General features: G+C 39.5%; 2 protein-coding genes across 2 annotated transcripts; one reads left to right on the forward strand and one right to left on the reverse strand.

The window, feature by feature from the left end:
• The first annotated feature begins 10,431 nt into the window (after positions 1-10,431).
• On the forward strand, positions 10,432-16,150 carry MED31 (mediator complex subunit 31). Its single transcript, XM_032200917.1, has 4 exons — positions 10,432-10,581; positions 13,380-13,457; positions 14,120-14,216; positions 14,997-16,150. The coding sequence occupies exons 1-4, from the start codon at positions 10,572-10,574 to the stop codon at positions 15,187-15,189; spliced, it is 378 nt and encodes a 125-aa protein (XP_032056808.1). The 5' UTR covers positions 10,432-10,571; the 3' UTR covers positions 15,190-16,150.
• Positions 16,151-16,214: 64 nt separating this feature from the next.
• TXNDC17 (thioredoxin domain containing 17) lies at positions 16,215-18,758 on the reverse strand. Its single transcript, XM_032200918.1, has 4 exons — positions 18,572-18,758; positions 17,594-17,675; positions 17,211-17,286; positions 16,215-16,517 (listed from the first exon to the last, which is right to left on the reverse strand). The coding sequence occupies exons 1-4, from the start codon at positions 18,711-18,713 to the stop codon at positions 16,449-16,451; spliced, it is 369 nt and encodes a 122-aa protein (XP_032056809.1). The 5' UTR covers positions 18,714-18,758; the 3' UTR covers positions 16,215-16,448.
• Between the last annotated feature and the right edge of the window lie 59 nt (positions 18,759-18,817).

Here is an 18,817-nt window from a genome sequence, read left to right on the forward strand (position 1 = left end):
GTAAATAAGTGTATTATTTACACTGGGTAATGCAAGGACAATTGCTTTGTTACTGGAGCTAGGTTACATCCCTTTACAGCACTACAGGATAAGTATCATTAGAGATACTCATCTTGTATGGCATTATTTTTCTTCTCATCAAAGTGTTTTAGTTTTATATATAAATGGTCTTTAGGCTGTAGCGTAAAGGAATCCCTTTTTCCTCCACTTTGAAACTATGATTCTATGATTCTGTGAAAACATGTACCACCAAAGCCAACAGAGAACACAGCAGGATCCTTATCATGGTCTTTGTTAGGACAGGTTACTCAGCCATGTTGAACAAGCAAATAATCCCTGTTTTATTGTATGTGAGCAGAGCACGACTTTTAGTTGCTAATGCCTATGTCAGCTGTCCAGCTAGCATAACAGCTGCCTGAAAGGAACAAAGTTAATGCATTCCTATTTTCTGTTCATTCTGTAGAAGGTCCTTGATTTTTCCTTTCTTCTCTCAGGTTACTACGTTGCTAATACTGTCTCTGCAAATTTTGGAACTGACATGATGAATATCTCAAACCTGCAGAATTACAATATGGCTGATAAAGGGTTTGTTCTTGACTGCCATCACACAGCACATATAGGACAATCAAGTGATCAAAAGCAGCCAGCATGGGTTTATGAAGGGCAAGTCCTGCCTGAATAAAGTGCTGCCTGATCTCCTTCTACAACAAGATGAGGGAAAAGCTGTGTGTGTTGTTTACCTTGATTTTAGTAGAGCATTTAACGCTGTCTCCCACAGTATTCTTCTGGAGACACTGGCTGCCGATGGCTTGGACAAGTATAGAACCAGGTGGACGGACAGGCTCTGAGTCGTAGTGAATGGAGTTTGATTCTGTTGGTGGCTGATAACCAGTTCCATCCCCAGGGGTTCAGTGTTAGGGACAGCTTTGTTTAACATTTTTATCAGTGATTTGGATGAGGGTATCAAGTGCAACCTCAGTAAGTTTGTGGATGATATTGAGTTAAGTGGGACAGTTGACCTGTTTCAGAGTAGGAAGGGTTTCCAGAAGGATCTGGGTAGGCTGGATTGATGGACAGAGTCCAATCATGTGCCACTGAACAAAGGCAAGCGCCAGGTCCTGTATTTAGGTCATAGCAACCCCATGCAGCTGTATAGGCTTGGGGAAGAGTTACTGGGAAGCTGCCCACAGAAAAAAAAAAAAAAAAAAAAAAAAAAAAAAAAAAAAAGAGTGCTGTTTGATAGGTGAACATGAGCCAGCAGTGTGCCCAGGTGGCCAAGAAGACCAAGGGCATCCTGGCCTGCATCAAAAATAGTCTGGCCAGCAGGATGAGACAAGTGATCATCCCCTTGTACATGTCACTGTTGAGACTGCACCTCAAATATTGTATTTGGTTTTGGGACCCTCACTACAAGAAGGATATTGAGTTGCTCGAGTGTGTGCATAGAAAAGCAGCAAAACTGGTGAAGAGACTAGAAAACAAAAGTTAGCGGTAACAGAGGAAACTGGGGTTCTTTACCATGGAGGAGAAGATGTTGAGGGGGACCGCATGTCTCTCTACAACTACCTTAAAGGAGGTTGCAGTGAGGAGGGTGTCAGTCTCTTTTCTCAGGTGACAAGTGATAGGATGTGAGGAAACAGTCTCAAATTACACCAGAGGAGATTTAAGCTGGACATTAGGAAGAATTTGTTCACTAAGAGAGTGTTGAAGTATTGGAATGGGCTGTGCAGGGAAGTGGTGGAGTCTCCATCTCTAGAGGTATTTAATAAATGTGTGAATGTGGCACTAAGAGACATGGTTTAGAGACGGGCCTTGGTCAGATTGCTTGTTAGATATAATGGTTTGAAGGTCTTTTCCAACCCAGATGATTCTATGATTTTATGATCACGCATTCCTTGCACATGTTATATCTATATCTACATCCACTTTCAGCATTCCCTATGTGATTTTGAAGTCACCAAGCTAAAAATAGCATTCAGACAGAAATAGAGTCAAATTTACTATGGATGCAAATCAAGTGACTTGAATCTAGTGACAGACTGTTTTCACACTGTTTTTCCAATGTGGGTGAATAAACATATGACTTTCTGACAGTGCTCTGTCTGTTTCTCAGTGAGGTCCCCAGCACTTCTGTGCATTTGAGCACAATCCCATCAATGCACTAATGGGTTTGGGCAATTAAGGCCAACTGCTTTTCTGTCGCCAGCAAGTTGTGTGTGCCAGACTTTGTTTATATATGTGTGTGTGCGTGTGTGTGTATATATGCATTTTATATGCATGTATATATGCATGTATGTTACACACATAAAGAAACAGCAGAAAGAAGTTGTTCACATTTTTTCATGTGAGTCTAGACTGCTGTAGGATTACTTAAGAGTGTGTAAATGAGTCAGGAAAACTGTGGAAAGACTTGTGTAAGTATGTGTGTTAAAGAGAGACAGTGTAAGTATAAAGCAAGAAGCCAGAGACTGGTTTATTAAAGCTTCTTTTTGGACTCTATTCAAACTTCAACCAAGTTGTTTAACTTTTCTCTTTCAGTTTTAAATGTTGTATTTAATGCTTATCAACCTATAACCCTGGTTAGAAATATATCCTGCTAATTCACACATGAAAACAAAGATTAAGTGATTTGCCTAACTAATGAGCAAGTTATGTTGCTGAAGGCTCTGATTTCAGTCAAATTATATGAAATTTGCTGTGATTCTTGAAGCTCTAACTCTTTCAGTCATGTGGGAATCCTAGCTTTTGTTGGAAACTGTGACAGAATGGGAGAAATGCCTTTGGATATTGATTCTAACTCAAAATAAATGAAAACGAGTAACAGAAACTCACTGTTTCAGTTTTAAATTACTTAGTTTTAAATGCAGACTTGCAATTTTGAGGGTTTGGCTTGTGAATTTGAGCAATGATTTGCAGTGTACAGCAAAACTGAGCCCATGCTGACAAAGTGGTATTTCTTATCCATTATGACAGTTGGTCCCCGCCTTTCCCCTTGTTGTTAAATCTTTGTTGTTAAATGTTGTTAAGTTCCTTTTGTTATATTTGCACTTGAATGTAAGCCTAATAAAAAATAAATTATATTTATCAACAGACAATTCTTTACAGTAGATTTTTCTCAACTGCTTGGTTAACCAGTGGCTTAGCATTCCAGTGTAGTAACTGTCAACTCAATATACTGAACACAATTTTCTTATTCATCCTGTGCTTTTGCATTACTAGTCAATACTTGTAACTTTTTACAAGGAAGGAAAACATGCTTCTTCTGAAGGCAAATTCTAAGGAATTCTAGTGTCTTAAATGGAATAGGGGCAACTGCAGCACAAGCCATGTGGAGGCACAGAGTAAAAGGTAGGCATAGCATGCTGCTCAGAGGTGATTAAGGACTGCTTAACAAGATGTTAGCTTTTTAGAAAATAAGTTGATTATAATGAAGGTATTTTTGCTAATTTCGTTGGTTTCTTTTTTTTTTTTTTTTTTTTTTTTTTTCTGCAGCACTACATCAATAGTTGCCTATTAGTTGTGGTGTAAATGTTGATTATAGGTTCTGGTCACAAGGAAGAGACCATTTCTTAAGTAAGAAAAAATGTTTTATCTTTCCCATGTTTATTTCACTGCTTTATTTACCCACATGAAATTACTCACTGGCCTGATTTGGCACAGAGCTTTTCAATGAGTTTTCAGAAACCATTCCAGGTCAGAATATGCACCTCATAAAATATTTTTACAGGCAAACCATACACTTGACAGAACTGAGTGTACGGGATACTAAAACAACATACATGTGTGAACTAATCTTCGTGAACAATAATATAGGTTGGGTCTTTGCAAATATTTTAGCAGGCTGGTTGAATATCAAATTTTCCATCAGAAAAAAAGTTAACAAAAATTTTCAATTAAGCAATGATTATTTCTGGAGCGAGTATCTATTTTTCTTCAATGGTTTGTCTTGGTTACACAGTCAAAAATAGAATTTCTATCAAGGTGGGAGAGAGAAAAATAAGGAAAAAAAAAAAAAAAGATAAAAAATAAGGAAAAAAGGACCCAGAGAAAAAAATAAAAAGGCGGCAGCTACCCCATGATCAAAGTTAAGTCCATCACTGATCCCTACAATAGACCTGTAGAAACTTGTGCAATTATGCTGCCAGTGTGTATCTAATATTTCCAGGACCAACTGGCTGACTTCCATCCAGTCACCTGAATGGTGAGAGAGCCTTGGAATATGTATTTGGTGAGAAGAAAGGAACCTGGTTATGCCATAAGAAAAGTTGCATAGAAACTCCAGAAGAGAATGTTTATTACAGAGAAATATTTAGAAAATTACTAGAAAATCTGCTTGTAGGAAACTGTCTTCCTTCGTTCTAGTACTCCCAGAATGACATTTCAAATAAAAATATTGCTATTTACTGTTCAAAAATTCTACTTTCCAGAGAAGATGCATAGGTGATACTGGTGCAAAGCAATTAGGAGAATTGCTGTGAAGAAATTGCATGGCTGGGGAGATGTTTCTAGAAAAGCAGAGGCTATGATACAGGACACTGAGGTATATTAGAGGGGAGTGTGTTTACTCTAGTGTTGGGGATAAGGAGGAGAAAAATGTAAGCAGTGTCCTGCAAGACTGCCAAGACATTCAGTTGGGTACAGTCAAAACATACATCTTCAGTGAAATACAGTGCACTTTCAGCATGTTTACCCTGCTGATGTCCAGTGTCATAGGATGTGCCTTATGGAACACTGGTGCTTAAGGCCAAATTCTGCTTGTGCTAAGAGTGTCTTCTCCTTTTTTGTCTTGCTTGGTTGAATGCTCACACTGCAACAACACAGCATCTCCCCATAATAACACAATAATTGTTTACCTGGTTAAAGACTGAAAACAGCAGCATTGAAGACATTCAGACAAATGATGGCTAAGTTACATGGATTGAAATGAGTGACTCTAGATCCCAGATGAACACACATTCAATCTGTTTACCTTCTTTCCTTTTTTAAAACTACCCCTTGTTGAGAGAGGGATAAAGTTGATTAATTAAATGATATAGAATGAGAACCATTGGGATGGATTCTCTTTCTGACACCACCAGTGCTTCATCTCCATAAAAGCACTGAAATCAGTGGAGATGCTCTTCTCAACTAGAGTGTGAAAATAATACTTGTATTTTCTGTTCTGTTTGGAAAGGTGTTCATGAAAGGAAAGTGTCTTAGTACAAGACTAGCATCCTGGCACAATAACCTAGATTTCTTAATCTTCTCTTGAATTTCCAAAGCAAATCTTATAGTTGGGGTGACCGAAAGCACATTTAAGAAAATGAAAAGTGAAAAGTATTATACTGATCTCAAGAGACAGCAAAATTAATCTAGGATCTGATCCTGAGACTTTTTTCTTTTTTTTTCTTTTTCTTTTTTCTTTTTTTTTTTAGTGGTTAAACTGGAAGATCAGACAGCTCAGCAATTATTATGGTGAGAGGTAGCTTAACATTTCTTATTTATAGTGTATATAAAGTGGCCTGTGAAAAGGCTCAAAGTATGGCAATTACTCAAAATATTTTAATTAAGATATTAACTCTGCAATACAACAAGAAAAAAAAATGAATATAACACAAGGAACATGTCAAGGTGTGCTCTACACTGTTGTGTAATTATTCAATAAGTTCTAGGTTTTTTCAAGTTACTTAAGTTTACATGTTAGACATAAAATTCAAACATTCTAGTGTAGACCTGACATATGGAGGTTAAGAGACTTGTCTACATAAGGTATATTTAGATTTGCCTCCTAAGGAGTTCAGCACTTCTGTTTGCCTGAATGCTATATAATCTTAACTATATGCATTGACAGACTGGCTAGCATGCAACTAAAGAGAGGGTTTATATTTTACCAAATATTTATGTAAGCATCCATGAAACTAGAACTATTTGTGCACCACCTTTGCAATGACCAAGAATTAAAGTTATTTTTATCATGGGTGGGTGAGCTTGTGGGTGAGTTTATACGGGATATTTAAAGTTTTACTTGCCGGCAGGAAGGACTCTCACTAATCATAACATCTTCATTACCAGGGGCCTTGCAATTCTAGCACTCTCTTCTTCAGCTGTATAAGTAAGTGCAGTGATATTTTAAGTACATTTATATGTTCCTGTACAAGACTAGTAAAATCTAATTTTCCTGATTCTCTTAAGTCAGGCAATCGATGTGGTGATAAGATAAAAAAAAAAAAATCTTGTTTTTTATATTTAGCCCCAATGATTTCACTAACATGACTCATTTTTATCAAAATGTTAATACTCATGGTTATTAGCATTATGGACTTGGTGGCAGACATAAATGTGTCATGGAATTAAAGAGCCTACTCTCTGGAATAAGAGACTGACAGGCTAATAATATTGAACAACAGAAATGCTTCTCCTAATAACACTCCAACTCAATACTGCATGTTTTTTAGCATTTGTTCTAAGCATCCTTTAAAGTTTAAATAAAGCCCATTGGCTCACTTCAAAGTTCTTTCTTTAAAGCACCTTTAAAAATGTCTTAAAGTGACAAGCAATACCTTAGTGAAGATACTCCTTCCAGAATGTTACTCTAAAGTTCAAAGCATATTGATCCTGGCAAAGGACTGACCTCATACTCAGCTGTGTTCTCAGAGTCCTAAGAATAGAAGACTGACATATTTTTAACCAACTTATTAAAGAAAAGTATAAAATGCTTTGTGACCTTTTGACATTTAATCTTAAATTTGTCTTCACTTCCTAATGGTTACCTAAACCTGGAAGAGTATTGTAGTCACATGAGTACATGTTGCACGGTCTGTAAGCCACAGACTTTTAAGTCTTTACACTCCTTCACAAAATTTTCTGCTCCACTGAATGGTGTTTAATAGTCTTCAGATGAAGATTGCTCTACCATAATTACCATAGGTTGGCTTTTGAAATGCATGTTACCTGCCAGTTTCTTGAACTAAAAAAAAAAAAAAAAAAAAAATAAAAAAATCTTAATTGAACAGTTAAGCCTTTAATTAAATATGTTCTGACAGTTGTTTCAGTCAGTGATAACTATGATCTTGCTTCTATTCAATTACAATTATAACATTGGAGTAAAAAAATTGCAGACTCTCTACTGGCTTGTTATATTTATAACATAATGCATACTCTGTTCTCTGTTATTTAACCATATTTGTAGCAGATTACTCTCCAGTCTGAAAAATTCTGTCTTGCATTCTATGGGTAAAATCCTTTAAGATGTCATTACCCATGTCAATATAAGTGCATCCTATACTGAAATAGATGGGTAAATGAGAGCATATCTCTTGGGGTCCAAGCGTTGTGTATAAAGTACTTACTGTTTAACAAGATCACTGTTATCAATTATGAAGCCTTGCTGAATCTTTTCTTTCTCATGGAAACGCATTGTACTTTGATGTCATAGGTAAACTCTTAGTAATGTTTCACTTCCCTCATTTCCACCTTCAGGAGCTAACAGCACTTCAGAGAAGACTCTATTTTCTCCTGTGTGTAATGGAGTCTTGGTGTCTTCACATCCCAGAAATAGTTTCATTTAATGACTGTGTCTCTCTGCCAATTCCAGTGATGCTATATTGTACTTGACATCATAAACCATATTGTTTTCTAAACAGCACTACTGTTAATTCAGTACTAATCAACATGATTAAAAAGGCCAGAACCTAGCCTGTAGCTTCTAATACTCTCTGAAACCCATGAGTGCAAAATTGGAGTTTAAATCAGTGGAAGGTGTATCCAGCTAAAAACTGTCATTAACCAAAAGTTTGGAAGTTTGACTAAGCTAATATTTAAAAGCATAAATAAACCTAACTTTTCCTAGAGAAAGTTCTTGTTTTTTATAGCATGACCCTGACTTTCAATTTTGTTCCTAGTTTTGATGGCCAAGAATTGAGTTGTTTGACTTAACTCTCTGGCAAACCTACATAGTAATTTATTTCCTGTGACCAAGCCTTTCTTAGGATTCTCTCCTCAGAAGTCAGTTTTGGGAGAGAAATTGCATTCCAGAATAGCAGTGCAGATGCATGGGATCTGTTTGATCTCTGCTTTTAGCCCAAAGTATGTGTTTACTGGGGAGTGACTTGTTACATTTTGTTATAGTAATGGTAGTATTCCATAACCACTAAAACCTTGGATTTTTTGTTTTTTTGGTTTCTCTCCTTTTTTTAAAAAAACAAAAAAAAACAAAACAAAACAAAAAACTATTTTATTAGGAAAAGCTATGAATAAATCCTGTTTAGATTGTTTTGTAACCCAATTTCCAGGGAGAAAAAAACAACACAGTGCATAGGAAGAGATGGCAATATAGAAAAATCACTAAGTCACTAAGTAAGACACTAAAAATAGTTTAAAAATTAAAATAGCAAATCACTTGCATTAAAAAAATAAATAAATAAAAATCAGTCAGGTTTCAAGTAAGTCTGTATACAGTGTACTCTTACACAAGTGCCTAATCATACAATTGTAGTAGCAATGAACCTAAGCTAACCTGACAGTGTTAAACCATAGGGGCTTTTGTTATAAAAAAAAAAAAACTTCTAAAAAGTTGGATGTAAGCCCAGGCAAAACTGCAACCTCTAGAATAAATTTACAACCTGAAAGCTGGACTCCTTTCCAGGGTGCTGATGCAACAGTGCAGTTCTGCTTTGCACTCTTGGAGTGTTTGTTTATTAACTGGTTTCACTCTGATACAACTTTTTAATGAATGAGGAATTAACTGCAGAGGTTGTCTGAAACCTACCTGGCTCATTATAAAGTTGCTACAAAACAAACATACAAAAAAAGTCCAGGCTCCAACTTCTGTCCAATATGCAGAGAGAAAGAACACAAAAATAAAAATCAAAATGTAGTTCAATATTTTAGGTTTGAGTCTCTCCATTTTCTTCAGCTTTGGAAACATTCATCAACGGCTTGCCTAGTGCAAAGTTAAAACGAATGTTTTGCAAATCCAAACACAGTCCTCTTCTTTTACCCTTCCCAGCTTTTACCCTACAACTATCTGGAGGAAGGAAGGGAAAGAAAATAAATGACTGGAACATTGGTAACACAGGTAAATAGAATGAAAAATCCTAGCATTGAGTTTTAAGGCATACTGCTTTCTAGACAAAGGTTCTGTCTAGAGACAGGCTCTGCTATGGTTGGACTTGGGGGAGGCTCTAACATAAACTGAACTAGCATCTCAGGCATTACAGAACCTCCACAGAAAGAAGCCACAGGAAACCAGATTGTGTAAGTTCTCTTGTTCATGGGTTCATATGGTATATTTTCATTTCTATTGGAGCATCCTAACTTTAATAAAGCATTTTAAAATGTTTTTATAGAATTCCATCTTAAAATACTTTGTTCAGTTAGGTAAGTATTAACCTTTTAATGTAGATTGTAGAAATCAGAATGGCAAATCATTTCCACTTGGTTTTAAGTACAGAGAACTTGCTTTATATCATAAACACCAAACTACTTACTGAAATTGGTAGTTCTGTCTTTTTCTTTAACCAGCTTTGCAATGTCTCAATCCAAACTGATTCCACATTTGGAAAAGACTTCTACACCCATTTTATAGCAAGTCCATAATTTTTGAAGTATCTGTTATATTTAATCTACAGATCTTCTTTGGAAATTCTGTTGCTATTGCTTTGGGTGCAGTACAGAAGTATAAGGAATACACTCTTAAAATATCCTCCTCACCTGTCTATATGTTGACCATGGCTGGTTTATTTTTATCTGGTTAACATTAATAAAATGTTAACCTCTCCAGCCATATTGCTGCTAGAAGGAATACTCTCTTTTGATTAGGAAAAAAATATATAAGGCTTAGACACCAGGATGATACATAACGTCATGCCTACACTGGCTTACATTCAAACTAGCAGTTTATACGTGACTTTTTTTCCACGGGGTAGAAGCTTGCAGATTTTTTTTGCGACTGCTACCTGAAGGTGGCAGCAAAGTTTTCAGAGGTCCGTTTGTTCTGCTGGCAAAGTTTGCAGAGTGAAATGATTGCTATGAAACTGAATTTCGGTTATTTGAAAAATACACCAGACTTTGACGTATTCCTCATACGTTTGAGGACTACGAATGACAAGTATCACAGGGGGAGCTCTTTTTTGCCACCGGAGAGCTGCGCGGCACGAGTCGAGCGCAGCCTCAGCCAGGCCCGTCCTGCCCGCTCCCTCGCTCCCTGCCGACGAGGCCGTTTCCTGCGTTCGGTGCCCAAGCACCAACCCTGCGGTTCTCCGGGGAGGGAGTTGCCGCGAAGGCCGTGCGGCCGGAAGCGGGCTCCCCCCGCAGCAACCCGAGCGTCTCCGCCGGGCGGGCCGGGCTCGCCGTGCCGCTGCCTCGGGGCCGGGCGCCGCGCTGGCGCGGTCCCTCCCGCTAACGGGCGGCGGCGGAGCGCGTTCCCGTAGGCCTCGGGGCCGGGCCCTGCGGGCAGCCGCGCCGCCCAGCCCGTTGCCAGGCAACCGTCGCCCCCTTCCTAAGACGCCCCGGTGACCGGTCCCGCTGGGCTTCTGCCCGGAAGTGCCCGTCGCCATCTTGTGCCTCGGCGGGGCGGGGTCCGGGAGGCCGCCATGGAAGCAGGTGAGGGGCCGCCACGGTGGGACGGCGCGGTCGGGGTCGGGGTCGGGCTGTGGGCCGGGCTGTGGGCCGGGGAGAGGCCTTCTGCGGTCCGGCCGCGCGGAGAGCTGCGGGCGTCTGTGGGGCTGTGCTCGGAGCTCTTCCTCGGAAGAGGGGGCCATGGGCGAAGTCGTGCCGCTCCCGCGGGGCTGCGCGGTTCTCTACTTGTGAGGCCGCCCCCGGCCTGCCCGGGTGCCGCCCTCCTGGCGCCTGGGGAGGCGTCTGTGGCCCTCGCCCTCTCGGACGCCGTGGGAAGGGATAGCCGTAGAACAAAAAAGCCCGCTACCCCAAAACTCTAGAATAGCTTTTGCGCCTTTTGCCACGGATGCCAGCCTCGACTTCATGTTTAACGTTTGTCCTTAATTCAGGAGTCTGAGCTGCGAGTCTGGGAGCTCAGGGCCTTCAGTTGAGCCCATCCTGTCCTTGGTCTTTATTTCTATAGAATGCGTTGGTTTTCACAGTTATGCGTGAGCCCTGGGCTAGTAGCTTTGCCTTGACAACGTTTTAGAAAAATGAACGTGTGCTTAGATGCAGCTTTTCCAGGGGTATATATATCCAGGTATTACAGTCTGTTGGTGGTCGCAGCTGGGAATTGAAAGTAAGCCTCACAGTCCTGTGGCTAAGTGATCTCTAGTGATAACAACAGGCATCTGAGAACTGAGCTTTCTTCCTTCAGTAAGGGTTTGCTATGTGTTCATTATTGTTAAGACTTAAGCATTCTACGTACTTTTTTTCCCCTATGTTCTTAACTTGCATTGCACAGCTCTTGAATTCTCCGTTCAAGTTATTTTTTAAGGACATAGCTGTTTCTCTGTAGCGTGGAAATGCTCAGTGGTACAGGATGGAGTGATCAGAGAGTTGTCATGAAAATACTATGTCAAATAGGATTTATCAAATTACTATCACAGAATTTTTATAAGTATTACATAAATAATTATACCTACTTTAACATTTCAAAGTATTTTATTTAGCCCTGGTTGATGCCAAAGAAATTAAAAGAACTTCAGTCAGTGTGGGCCGTTTTAAACAGATTAAAATCTGACTGTTTAGTAGTTTGTAAAAGATTGTTTTATATGCATAATCACAACGTACAGGGATTTTTTTCGTATCAGGATTCTCTGAAGCATGTATTCTCAATGAAATATTTCATAGCTTTTAAAATGAGTACAAACGTAGGTGATATGGTGAAAATAGGCAAGAATAAATCTGTAATAACCAACCTGGATCAAATAATAGTTTATACTAATAACAGTGCAGTGACACTCAAAAAGAGACACTTTTTAAAATGAAGATACTTTGGTGAAGTGATTCTAAAAATAAGAAAGTTGATTCCTCGTTGCTCTTTTTCTGTATGCTAAGCCCTGCCACACATTGTCATGGGTGTAAATGGAGAAATTACATGGAATTCTTATGATCGTTGCTAAGCAGGTGAAAACTGGCACTACTGAGCTTTGATGTGGTATCAGGTTCAAGTGAGTCTGTTCCTCCACATTTCATCTCCCAGGAAGGGACTATTTGGCAGAATTGCAGAATAAATAACGTTCAAAGGATCTTCTGGAGATCACGTAGGCTACTGCATGCCTCAAAGTAGGATCAGGTAGAGCAGATTGCTCGGGGTCTTGTCTAGTCAGGTCTTCAGTGTCTCCAGGGATGAAGACTCCACAGCTTTTCTGGGCAGCATACTCCTTTATGGATTTAAAAAAAATAAAAATCTTTACTTTAAAAGGATTTCCCTATATTTCAGTTTGTAGCCATTGCCTCGTCTTTTCCCTGGGCACTACTGAGAAGAGTTTGATTCTGTCTTCTTCATTCTCTTATGTCACGTATTTATACACATTTGTAAGATTCTCCTGAGTCTTTTGTTCCCAAAACTGAACAGTCACAGCTGTCTTTGTCTCCTTGTACCTTAGATGCTGTAATCCTTTATTTTTGTGTTGGTTTGTTGGGCTTACTTCTGTATATACATATCTTCCTTGTCCTGGGGAGCCCCACAATTGGATGCAGCACTCCAGATAGGGTTTCACTGGTGCTAATTAGAGGGTAGGGATCGCCACCCTTTATCTGCTAGCAATGCTTTTTCTAATGCAGCTCAGGATGCTGTTGAGCTTCTTTGCCACAAAGGTATGTTGCAGGTCATGTTTGACTTTGTCTGCCATGACTTCTAGGTCCTTCTCTACAAAACTTTTCCAGAAGGTTGGCCCCTCAGCCTGTACTGTCGCATGGGGTTATTCCTCCCTACATACAGGTCTATGTATTTCTCTTGGCTGAACTTCATGAAATTCCTGTGAGGTCACACTGAATGGTAGTGCAATCTTCTGGTGCTTCAGTTACTTCTCTCAATATTGTCATATGCAATCTTGCTGAATGTGCAGTCTGTTGCATTGTTATGTCCGACTAGGATTTTGGTGGGCCACTTGCTGTTCTCTCTTCTTAACCTTCCTAAATTTTCTCCGCACAAATAAACCAGGTTCTTTGCTTTTACCTTTTCCTTCACTAAACAAAGGGTCAGCGGGCATTCCTCCATTCTTTACATTTTGTCTTTTTAAAAAAACAAAACACACCCACGTATTTATTAATGCAGGCCCAACACTGATTCATCCATGGAAAAGGCTTTGCCAAATGAGTTCATATTTATTATGGGGAGTTACTGTTTCATCTCCTGTTTAAACATGTTATTCCTATTTGTATGACTCAAATTGAGAAATCGACTTTCGAGTCTATTACGTGGGTCCAGTTCTTACTGTTTCTCTCCTATATGTCAGATGATACAGGAAATCGACTGCGGTTCCAGCTGGAGTTGGAATTTGTTCAATGTCTGGCAAATCCCAATTATCTCAACTGTAAGTACTTAAATGTCAGGATCCTGAGGAATTAATATTATTTAATGGTGTTTATTATAACTGGTAATGCTAAGCAGTGACCAAAAGGTTAAACAAAGAAAAGTGAATAGATCCTTTTTGAGGATAAAGATAGTCTTTAAATAATTTCATATACCCAAATTTCTAATGGCAGAAGGAGGAAGCCTTTAAAATGCAAAATGTTTGTGTTATTGAAATAAAATGCATCTATCTAGTGCAGAAGAGAGTAAGTCCAAGTGAAAATAATGATAATTTCCAGCTAACACTATTAGATTATCTGAAACCAGAATTTAACTAATGCTAATAATAGTTTCAGGCACTAAGCTTAATACCTCTGATTTTCACTGTCTGTTTTGATGCTAGTCAAAAATTCCTGTTTTAAACAGCTGTTCACATCCTTGTTGCTGTATGAATGGAACATTGTAAGGGAAATGAGATTAGCTTATTATACCTATAATGCTGACATAAAATATATTATACCCTTTATATTTATTTTGTCTTGAGTTGCAAAAAATTGTTTGGAATTATAAATTTGTTACACAAGTGTCTCCTCTGTATAGTTTTGTGAATACATATTCTTCAAATTTGGCAGATTTTTTCATACTTCTATAACTGACAACTCCTTGTTTGTCATTTTATTTCAGTTCTTGCACAAAGGGGCTACTTCAAAGACAAAGCTTTTGTAAATTATCTTAAATATTTACTATACTGGAAAGAACCTGAATATGCAAAATACCTGAAGTAAGTATTAAAATCACTTAGGTTTCTGCATTTCAATGATTTGATAATTACCTTCTATTATGCACTGTGTGACAGCATTTCAAAATTTGATTTTTCCCTGCATCCAAAACCTGCACTGTATTTATGCGTAACATAAATTTTCCTGTTTCCAATAACCCGGATCTAACAGGAATAGACAAAATTACAGAACTTGTTGTTTGTAAGTTGTGCATAGAATCTATGTTTTGCAGCCTTTATCTCTACCTTAAATATGCTTAAAATAAAAATGTTTAGCATTATGTTTTAGCATATGCTTAAAATAAACTGTTTAGCATTATGGGACAAAACTACTTCATTCTAACAGTTAGTGGGCTAAACTGACTTTTGCCTTGTTGATGCCTATACGAAGTAAAGGATGATAGTGCATTTTTTTTTTTGTTAGTATTGAAACTCTTCACACTTTGGAAAAATAGTTTTCGTCTGTGTGTTTTAAATGAGCCCTGGAAACAGACATTCTAGTTAATGTGTGTGTTTTAATGAAATCCAACTATTAGAAAAGTTAGTCTGGGCAAGTACGTATATGTGCTTGTAACAGTCGTTGTTTCCTAGCCTAATAGTGAAGCTATTAAGTTACAGTGCATAGAACATGGACAGTCTTAAGAGGTTTGATACTTAAGTAAAACACTAAATAAATAAAAGTAAGATATTGAACTCAAGATTTACTGGAGACTCCAGTTTTAGTATCACTTGTAAAAACTTGTATTAAAGTATTCATGTTTTGTTGTTTTTTTTTTAATCCAGGTATCCTCAGTGTTTGCATATGTTAGAGCTGCTCCAATATGAACACTTCCGCAAAGAACTGGTAAATGCTCAGTGTGCTAAGTTTATTGATGAGCAACAGATTCTTCACTGGCAACACTATTCACGGAAGAGAATGCGCCTCCAGCAGGCACTGGCAGAGCAGCAGCAACAAAACAATACCTCTGTAAAATGAAAAATGCTTGGAAGAGTGATGATAAGGTGTACTCCAAGTATTTACAACAGAGGAATGAACTGTTTTGTAGGTTTGGCTCTGTGTGTACATATCATAACATATATGTATCATAACAAAAAATGTAGTTCAACAGTCTCCTTAGTAGGCAAGTTCCCTGCAGAACAATGTGTCTTGAAGTTTGGCTAAGAGCTCCCTCATGTACCCCTTTCTACAACTGCAGGATGAGCAAATTTGAAGTAATTGTGATTGCTGCACAAAACTTAACTTGTGGATTTTTGCCTTGAAACAGAGATTAGTTACTATTTGTTATTTCTGTTTACCTGGTAATCATTGTTTCTGGGGTTCTTGGAGGGCTTTCCTGGCAGTAGTTTTTAGAGACCAATATTGAAGTGTGAAGAAACGAGCTGCAAGATTAAGAGCAGAGATAAGTAATAAACTTTGTGAATACCCAAAAAGGAAATAGGCTGTAGCTGCATCTATTCCTCTAAAGTCAGCTTGCTTTAATCTTGGTTTTCTTCCAGTGAAATACAGGATGCTCTTAGACTTTTTTCTACAGTATGTGTACTGAAAACAGTTTGTGTTACAAGAAAGGTGTAAATGCACAGAGAAGCATTTGTCACTTATTCTTGTACAGGTTTCTTTTGTAAGAATAGATTGTGGCAGATGCCAGGGGTTTAATTTTCATGATTTAGATTGTGTTCATGCTGTATTCATGTTATATTTCATGTTGATGTAGGAGGAGGTACTGTGACGTGATCAGAACCAGACTGGTAGCCTTTAGCTTAGGCTGAACAGGTAAACTATTAAACATCTTTAGTATTGAAAATTTACCATAACAGCTTCAGTAGCTGCATGAAATCAGATTTAGGAAGGAAAACACATTTTTTTGTTTCTCCTGCACCGTCCCCCCTACTCCCACACACACTTACTCACTATTAAAAGTATAACTTTTTAAGTCTCACTCTTCAGTAAATGTAGGCTGTTCTTTTGGTTTATAACATGACTCAGCTCCTTTGAAAAGAGACTGCTTATAAATTCAAGTTTATTTCAACAAGATACATTTTTTTTGTTGCAAGATTTTATTGGAAGATTTGAACTTAGAATATACTGACATTTACCTCAACTAATTGGAATTAATTAACCATGATCATTGCAGCGGGGGGGGGGGTGACAGGAGGGGACAACAGGTAAGGATTCCTTGAAAGGACAATGAAAATAATGAGATGAACATCTTCATAAATGATTGGCTAGTGGGGGATTTAGTCTTCAGTAAACAACATACGCACAAGCTCTGCTTTAAAACATTCTTCTTCAACCAGCTTCTGAGGCTGAAAAAGGAAGTTAAGATGTTTTAGGAGCAATTAAAAATCTGTTCTAGACTAGAGCTATTTGCACATAATACTAGCTGTACTATAGCAATTGTTTTTTGTTATGGCAAGTGTGAGTTGGGATGGAGGATAGAGTGAGCAATGATAACTGAAAAACACCTGAGGGTTTTCTGGTCTGGGAAGAGTCATTCCTGAGAAAGTAATTGTTAAGTTAAAGAATGTGTACAAGTTAATACTTGGTCTGACCTGTTTAATGCCCTCAGCTATAAAGCACAGGAGTTTACGGGAGTGGGAGCTGTAGTGTATTTCAACGAAAAATACAGTATACGTGATCCTGTTCCACTCCCATAATTCAGCATTTAGATTTCTTAAAATTTGAGGAGCCATACATCAGGAAGCTAACACCACATTGCTAAGAACTTACCCTACCCCTAAATCACTATGTGCTAAGTGTATATGTTTTCTTTATTACAGAGAATATTCTACAAAAAGCAGATTGGTTCTCTCTCAAGTAACTATTAGAGCTAGGAAGAGGCATGGATGGGAGCCGAAGAGATGTTCCTAACTGTCTGTTCCTTTAAAATGAGAGAGGGTATCAGAAAACATGGACAGGAAACTCATTTAGGGCCATAAGCCCCTGTCAGTTTTTTAGTTGGATGCATGTAGATCCATGCGATACAATATATCACTTACTGTTCCATATTTAAGTAGTGTAGGCACTCCTGTTAGTTTCAGATTCTTCCTGAATTCATTGTTAGGATCTTTCCAGCTGTTCAGGAAGATGGTAGTTAAACGCAACTTGTAAAAATGTGTTAAAAATGCAGTTTGAAATTAATCTGTTAAAATTACTTCAAAAGGATGATTTGAAGATCTTTACCTCCCACCTCCCCAGCTTCCTCTTTAGAACAAGCATGCAGATAGTTACACCCTTTATGGATGGTGTAGACCTCCACACTCACAAAAGGACAGTCAGTCATTAGTTTCAACAGGTTAATTAACCTCTAGTCAAGAAACAGCATGTAGTGGGTTTACATGGCAAGGTAATACCAGTTGTTGGCATTAAAACAGTTACTTACTAGGCTCTGTCTCCTACTAGGCAGTAGATGAACACAGACTCATCGGGCATGTTATGAAGTTCCCTCCTCACAACCGGTTCAGCTAGAGAGTAATTTTTAATTGTTTGTAGTTAATAGTGTGCTATAGAATCATATGGATCTAGTATAACCAGCAAGGTTGCTAATAAACACTTTGTTTCAGGACAAGATCTGTATTTTGTTTCATCTGGTTATCCACCAGCTTTGCAGAACTTAGATGTTCAACAATAAAGGGAATGGTCTTTGCAAAAACGCCAATTTCAAGTTTAACAAGCTAGACAATGAATTAGTCTCTTCTCTGGATAAGAGCCCAGCAGAACAGCAGTAGGTGGTTGTCATATGTAATCTGGCATACATGATCCATAAAGTTCATTGTAATGCATTCTGAGAAGCTGCCTTCAGGTTCTACTGCTAGGCACTGGTAAGTCATCTCTGCCTTTTGATATGTGAAGCAGAGGTGAATTAACTGATCGTAAGATTCACATCAAATGGTTTGCTAGGACAGATAAAAAGCTATCCTTCGTGCCAGCCTCTGCTCAACAGTGTATAACGTTACACACTACTCCGTGGGAGGGCTGGCAAAACCGAGACAAGCACAGACAGCTTGTTTCTGAAGCAGCAGCTTTGGCCAGCTCCCAGTCGCGTCGGCCTGCAGCGCCAGCTGGGTTCACCGCGGTGTTACCAGCAGCTAGAGCTGGGGACCCGAACCCCTCCCAGCTCCCTCGCGGAGGCAGGATGCGGACTCGGGGTGCCTGAACGTCCCCTACAGCTCCGCACGTGCACCCCGGGAAGGGCAGCCGGGGCCGTTTCACGCGATCCGCAGCGACCGCGACTGCCTGCGGGCAGCCGCGTCCCGGCCGCCACCGGCCCCGCGAGGGCCGAGGGGAGGAGGCCGCCCCCCTGCGCCACGCCCGCGCCGCCACGGCTCCGGGGGACCTAGGGGTGCCCGCCCGGCCTCACCCGTCACGCAGTCCGGGCACCAGCTCTTGCCCTCGGCGTCTTTGTCGCCGCAGAAGAGCGCGAAGATGGGCCGGCCGTGGTAGCGCTGCGCTGTCTGCACAAACTCGCTGTACCCGCGCACCTGCTTCTCCTCCCAGCCCATGGCGCACGCAGGAGGCGGCAGCTGCAGGCGGCCGAGAACGGGACCCGCCCCGGACGCCGTGGTGCCGCGCCGCCTCCCGACGGCCTCTGCGGCGGCGGTTGCCG

Source organism: Aythya fuligula, chromosome 20 (genome assembly GCF_009819795.1).
Source record: "Aythya fuligula isolate bAytFul2 chromosome 20, bAytFul2.pri, whole genome shotgun sequence".
Lineage (NCBI taxonomy): Eukaryota > Metazoa > Chordata > Aves > Anseriformes > Anatidae > Aythya > Aythya fuligula.

What these genes read in the sequence shown, in the direction of transcription:
- MED31 (XM_032200917.1), top strand. An exon ending in AAATCCCAATTATCTCAACT is followed by an intron (nt 13,458 to 14,119) that starts GTAAGTACTTAA and finishes ATTTTATTTCAG; the next exon opens with TTCTTGCACAAAGGGGCTAC. An exon ending in GAATATGCAAAATACCTGAA is followed by an intron (nt 14,217 to 14,996) that starts GTAAGTATTAAA and finishes TTTTTAATCCAG; the next exon opens with GTATCCTCAGTGTTTGCATA.
- TXNDC17 (XM_032200918.1), bottom strand. Translation starts at nt 18,713, where the DNA reads ATGGGCTGGGAGGAGAAGCAGGTGCGCGGGTACAGCGAGTTTGTGCAG. An exon ending in GTGCCCGGACTGCGTGACGG is followed by an intron (nt 17,676 to 18,571) that starts GTGAGGCCGGGC and finishes ATTACTCTCTAG; the next exon opens with CTGAACCGGTTGTGAGGAGG. An exon ending in CTAGTAGGAGACAGAGCCTA is followed by an intron (nt 17,287 to 17,593) that starts GTAAGTAACTGT and finishes CTTCCTGAACAG; the next exon opens with CTGGAAAGATCCTAACAATG.